The sequence below is a fragment of the Dreissena polymorpha genome, chromosome 16 (genome assembly GCF_020536995.1).
Source record: "Dreissena polymorpha isolate Duluth1 chromosome 16, UMN_Dpol_1.0, whole genome shotgun sequence".
NCBI lineage: Eukaryota > Metazoa > Mollusca > Bivalvia > Myida > Dreissenidae > Dreissena > Dreissena polymorpha.
Window position 1 is genome coordinate 11,261,381 of NC_068370.1, and position 6,735 is coordinate 11,268,115.

Genomic DNA, 6,735 nt, shown 5'->3' on the forward strand with positions numbered 1-6,735 from the left:
GTCGTCTGGGCGAAGGACAGCACCGGAAGCGCGATGCAGACGACAGCCAGCCAACCGGCACTAAGCCGGTTTAGCTTTACCATGTATGTTCTTGTTTACTGCAAATTTAATAATTCTGGTCGTGTATTTAATGAATGCATAGAATAAACATTACATAAAGAGTAGACAGCAGATGACGTGCTCCTGTGAGAAAAATTTATTCTATGAAAACGGATTCAAATTTTGGTATATTTGGACACATATGCAATAAAATCGTATATTTTACCTACATAAAATCATCCGACAATTACATTAAAACACACCGCCTTATATAAAATAACAAACTTTTCAGCAATATAAATTTTACAACGCGCTAAAAATGAAGCCTTAAAATGCTTACATACCTTAGATCCTATTGCCTTGTTTTCAAATAAAAAACTGTTTGATTTCACTCTCGCAGCCTATTTATATGCAAACAGCGTTCAAAGTTCATGTCCGCAAATGAGGTATACAAGATTAGCGGCGATATATGCACATTGCCTACCTGACTTCGCAATCAGAGCCTTGCCTGGGGATGGATCGGGTGTCAGAAGTCGGCCAACGACCGAGGAATAAACACATCAGCGGGCACATGACCAAACATATCTAAGGGTCCATTAAACAATTATACCCAAGCTGGAATGTAGCAAACCAGATTGGTGATGGGAAATGGAAAGAAACTAAAATACTTAGTATATGTTAAACATATCAGTCGGAAATAAAAAGTTCGGATGATGATATTCATCTCATAAATATCAACAAAACATATTAAAAAAAAATTGCCATCAACTAATACTGTATTCTTACTTTTAGAACCTAAGCGATGAATACGCACAGGCTAATCAGGGACGACACTTTCCGCTTTTATGGTATTTTTAGTTTCATGGAAGTCCCTCCTTACCGATTATCACGTTTAGGCGGAAAGTGTCGTGCCTGATTAGCCTGTTTGGACTGCACAGGCTAATCTGGGACGACACTTTACGCACAAGCATTATAGCCAGTTTTCTCAGAACGCGACTCATATATAGTATGGTCTCGGGGGACAAGTGATTGGTATTACACAGTGGGCATCGAAGTTTATCACATACCAGAAATGCGATCGCTCGGAATTATACTGAATACCGATAAATGATAAATTATATTATAACGTGTGGTTTGGGTTAACTAAAAGATACTGAAATTGGCGGGTATGGTGTTATGACTATTGTCTCTGCCTTGCGACCTGAAGGTTCCGGTTCGATCTCTTCTTAGAAGCCTTCCCAACACCCTGCAACAATCCAATGTACTGATTTTTCACAGGAAGACATTTGGTGCCGAAGAGTAAACTAAATATGTTTAAACTTAAATATCACTGCCGCGTTTTGCATTTATTACTGGTGCAGACACATGTACATTCTAAGAGTAAAATAGATTTCGAGATTCAAACGTTCCAACTTAACGCCGTCTTACTGACCTCTCTCACCAGGAATGAGTCACATTGATTTAACCCATTTATGCCTAGTGGACTCTTCCATCCTTCTTAATTGGATTAATTTATTTCCAAAATTAGGAATGTCTAGTATATTTATTTCTATATTAAGAATATTTATTAAAGAAATTCCTTTAAGCAAATAGCGCAGACCCTGATGAGACGCCGCAACATGCGGCGTCTCATCTGGAGCTACGCTGTTTGCCAAGGCATTTTTTTCTAAGCGCTAGGCATAAATGGGTAAAACATCTTGAACGATACTGAGAAGCTCGCCAAAATGTTCACGGAGAAACTTTGTGTACATAGATCTTTGCGCAAATAAATATAATTATGGTTCTTACATTCCCCTTTCCAAAGATGAAGGCGATGTATTTGGTGCACGCATATATGACAATCCATAAATTAACAAACACGTTTTTTGCAATGCTTTTATAAATCAGTGATACAAACATTCATTTTTTTCTGAAATCAAAACTGATTCTAAGATATTTAAGATAGTTTTGTGGAAATCTGACAAATGTTGCAGTTCATTTGATATTATTTGAAAACAATAATGTGTTTGTGACCCCCCCCCCCATATATTTGACCTTTGACCTTGAAAGATGACATTGACTTTTCACCACTCAAAATGTGAAGCTCCATCAGATACACATGCATGCCAAATATCAAGTTGCTATCTTCAATATTGCAAAAGTTATGGTAAATGTTAAAGTTTGACGCAAACAAACAAACCAACGAACCAACATACCAACAAACAGACAGGGCAAAAACAATATGTCCCCGCGTATAGATTGGGGGACATAACAAGCTCCAGCCTCACTTCCAATGATGTCAATACAAATGAATATGCTATAACTATGCTGCAGTAGAAATTTTTTAACGTTGCGTAAAAATAGTATCAGTTTTTTTACAAATATTAATTGTAGTACATCATTTGTAAAAGAAAGCGATCGGGATATAAACATTTCATATTATCCGTTTAATACATCTCAGCTTATCATAGATATACAGAATTACAGATTTCCATATAGAATAGTTCAAGTGCTCAAACGTTAGTTAAAACATGTGAATATGATAAGCAGTTCATAACTCACCCATACCTTGGAATTTAAAGTATACTTGAGTCGCGTTCTTAGAAAACTGGACATAATGCATATGCGTAAAGTGTCGTCCCAGATTAGCCTGTGCAGTCCGCACAGACTAATCAGGGACGACACTTTCCGCCTAAATTGGATTTTTGCTAAGAAGAGACTTCATTTAAACGAAAAATGTCATAAAGAAAAAGCGGCAAGTGTCGTCCCTGATTCGCCTGTGCGGACTGCACATCTGGGACGAGACTTTACGCACATGCATTATGCCCAGTTTTTCTCAGAACACGACTCAAATGGACTTGGTTTTTTTAAATGTCATATAATAATGGCATTTGAACCACTTAAGTATATGGAATAGTTTAAAATAATTATAATAGCAAATACAAACGTTGCTTAAAAGATGCACTGGCTCGGGCACCGAAACCGGGATCGATGCACGGTCAAACCGTATGCTTTACCTCTACAACAGAGGAGACATAGCTAATTTGTGTTGCGTAATAAAACTTGTATCCGGTTTGTATTTTGACCAAATAACCGTAGAAAAACACACATTATCGTAGAAAAACGCACACAATCGGGGACGTTCGTAGTGATGGAAATGTACGAAATAAAGCGATATTTAACGAAGTACATTATAGGTTTGAACAACTAAATATATACTGAACGCCAGCTGGCAAGATAAAGGACAACAGCTACGGTGTATATAAAGGTGGTAATCTCGAAATTGAGAAGTCTGAAAATTCTGGAATTTTAAAATTGTATATTCTGACTGTCTGCCAAAGTGCTGAGAGTAGATTATATGCAGGTCTAGAAGCTGTAAATGTGATTTCGTTTGTTTTTTTGCTGTAGCATATTTATACTAAATGGAAGAATAATAACCTTTACATGGTAACCCTGCGATGTGTTTAATTATTTCATTATGCGTATGTATCAAGGATTTTCGTTGTTTCGTTGTTTCCACAAAAGTATCCAATTACAAGAAGGTTAACATTTCTCAGACATCTTCATCCGGGACCGTGGGGCAGAGTTCAAGAAACAGTTGCGCGTACATGGTCACGTGATCCCAGGGAAAGGAACGTATAGTAGCAAACCGGACAACACCATTCCCGCGCCATGTGATCCCAGGGAAAGGAACGTATAGTAGCAAACCGGACAACACCATTCCCGCGCCATGTGATCCCAGGGAAAGGAACGTATAGTAGCAAACCGGACAACACCATTCCCGCGCCATGTGATCCCAGGGAAAGGAACGTATAGTAGCAAACCGGACAACACCATTCCCGCGCCGTATAGGAACTCGATCTTGGGCTTGGATATGAACGGCGAGATGAGCATGAAGAGGGTTATGAGCAAGGCGAAGGCCGGAACCACTATCGGCACCGAGAACGCGTCCTTCCTGCGGGGAAGTCTGCGTTTCTGGTAGCGAAGTTTCATCAACGTGATTATGCTCAGCGTTTGCCACACGAAGCCAGTGAAGTTCAACAAGTTGATGAGCTGAACAATGTCGGCAGGGATTAAAAGTAGGATTGCGATTATTGTATTCAAGATGAGCGACGCCAGCGTGATCCCTGACTAGTGATGCAGGTGACAGAGAACTTCCGGTAAATGACCGGCTCTCGCTGCCGCAAAGCGAGTACGAACATCCATGAAAAAGCCTCCACTGGATGTTCCGTGCACAGAGCACATGACGCTTAGGGGAATGAAGATGGCCACAGCACCAAGAATCCGCTCGCCCCATGTAAAGGCAACAGCAGGGGCAGTAAGAAATTCAGAGTTAGTCAACACAGTAAAATAGGCCACATTTGTTGAAATATATACCAACGTTACCAATGTCATTGATATTATAATCGCTCTGGGAACCTTTTTCCTTTTGATTAACAACTTCTTCAACAATGTCATTCAAACTTGCGTACCCAGTGTACGCCCAAATACAGCTATAGACGGCCAACGAGATCGATGTGACATCGGTTTTAGTTCCTGCAAAAGCATTGTCAAAATTGTCAACTTTACCTTGCATAAGGTACACAAAGCCGCCCGTCGTTATGACAACAAGGGCCGCTACCTTCAGCAGAGTAAAGATGCTTTGTAGAAAGGTAACACATCTCACGCTGATAGAGTTTGTTATAGCTATAAGCAACAACTCAATGGAGGCAATGGATTTCCGCAAGCTGTCCGTGGCTTTGCATTTTTCAAAGATAGTTGCACATAAGAAATCGACAAACACGAGGGCTAGAAGGGATTTCGTTCGGCTGTTCGTGATCGCGGTGGATACCCAGGAGCACAGAAAAGCCGGCCCGTCTCCAAAACCAGACCGTATGATGTAGTAATCTCCTCCTGACTTCGGAAGGAGCACGCCCAGCTCTGCGTACACGAGACCGATGATGATGCTCATCACACCGCACGCTGCCCAGACTATGAGAGCGGCGCCGTTCGAGCCGGAATTCAACAGCGCCCCACGCGGAGAGATGAAGATCCCGGTACCAATGACCGTCCCCAAAATGAACGACCTACTCCCTAGTAGCCCGATACGTTCTTTCACTCGTATCCGACCGCCAGTGATGTAACAATGAACTTGCGTCACGCCTGTACAGTTGGTCGTTTGAGCCGGGGCATTGTCTGCATCATATCGACTAGCACTTGTTAACTCCATTGCTTAGGCACAATATATGAAATTTACCAATTAACAACTCTGAAAGCGTTTACAAAGGCAACGAGAAAAATACAAACTGAAAACACCAACAAAAAACAACGTTGCCGCGTGTCCATGCGTAAGACCTTTCCCTACAAGAGCTGTCAGAGGACAGCACGCTCGACTTTTCGAGTGCTTGACAGTATAACGTAAGCCATCATGGGGAAATGGTTCATATTCAATAAAGTCAAGGTAATATAGTCATATTCTTAGTGAAAGAGGTGACCATAATTGAAACATATTGATCGCTTATGTTTTAAAGAAGTTGTACTTTACAGACGTTTCTGATTTCAGGTATATTTTCCATAATCTATTGAACATTTGTAAAGACATAAAACAAACTAATAAGATTTTATTTTAAGTTTGATCCAAATAGCTTGGTGGGATGGTTGGACGGTCCTTCAACAAGAGCTGTCAGAGGACAGCGCGCTCGACTGACTATTCGAGTGCTTGACAGTATAACGTAAGCCATCATGGAGAGGGCGGTATAATGTGGGTGGGTGGTCATTTAATAGATTATCTTTCAAAAATAAGGAAAAAAATATAAAAAAATGTGGGGGGGGATTCTGCGGTGGTGCATGGGGGATTGGTTTGTGTGGAGTGCACTGTGTTATGTAAGGTAAGTGTTGTTTTGTCAAAGTATGAATCAAATGTGATCATATATAAAGAAGTTATGGCAATTTAAGCAAAATGTTCAATTATCTCAGTATAAAAGGGGCCATAATTCTGTCAAAATGCTTGACACATTTGTCTGCTCTAGTTTATAGATTGGGATCATGTTGGTAAATAAGTATGCAAAATATGAAAGCATTATGTCAAAGGACATATAAAATATTTTAGGTGGTAAGCCAACTTTAACATAGATTTATCAATAATATGCATATTCTAAGTATAAAAGGGGCAATAATTCTGTCAAAATGCTTGATACAGTTGTCTGCTCTTATTTACAGATTGGGATCATGCTGGTAAAGAAGTATGCAAAATATGAATGCAATATGTCAAAGGACATAGAAAATATTTGAGGTGGTACGCAAACTTTAACATAGATTTATCAATAATATGCATATTCTAGGTATAAAAGGGGCAATAATTCTGTCAAAATGCTTGATACAGTTGTGTGCTCTTGTTTATAGATTGGGGTCATGTTGGTAAAGAAGTATGCAAAATATAAAAGCAATATCGAGGGGTTACAGCCAGAACGTAATAAGTCCATTTTTCAAATAGTGGAGAAAAACGCAAAAGAAGGTTTGTCAAACTACAACTTTTATTTGAATATGAATATTAGCATAATATTGTGTTACACTATTAGGTTAAAGTATTGTTATGGCATTATAAACATATCATATAATTGCATACAATATTTAATGCTTTTGTATTCAAAATAGCACTTACTTCATTATGGCATAAAGGTAAAACATATATATATTCTGTGTGCCACTGTGTTAAGTGCACTTGGTGCTACTTAGCAT

General features: G+C 39.4%; 1 protein-coding gene across 1 annotated transcript; it reads right to left on the reverse strand.

The window, feature by feature from the left end:
• Positions 1 to 1,219: 1,219 nt before the first annotated feature.
• On the reverse strand, positions 1,220 to 5,227 carry LOC127861664 (b(0,+)-type amino acid transporter 1-like). The gene is made up of 3 exons (XM_052400352.1): positions 4,400 to 5,227; positions 3,853 to 4,071; positions 1,220 to 1,285 (listed from the first exon to the last, which is right to left on the reverse strand). Exons 1-3 carry the CDS (start codon positions 5,225 to 5,227, stop codon positions 1,220 to 1,222), a joined length of 1,113 nt encoding a protein of 370 aa, XP_052256312.1.
• Between the last annotated feature and the right edge of the window lie 1,508 nt (positions 5,228 to 6,735).

Excerpts from the sequence above, each read along its gene's own strand:
- LOC127861664 (XM_052400352.1), bottom strand. The coding sequence starts at position 5,227 with ATGGAGTTAACAAGTGCTAGTCGATATGATGCAGACAATGCCCCGGCT. Across the intron at positions 4,072-4,399 it reads ATATCAATGACATTGGTAAC|CTCATCAACTTGTTGAACTT; the intron begins GTTGGTATATAT and ends GACATTGTTCAG. Across the intron at positions 1,286-3,852 it reads TCCTATACGGCGCGGGAATG|GGTGTTGGGAAGGCTTCTAA; the intron begins GTGTTGTCCGGT and ends GGATTGTTGCAG.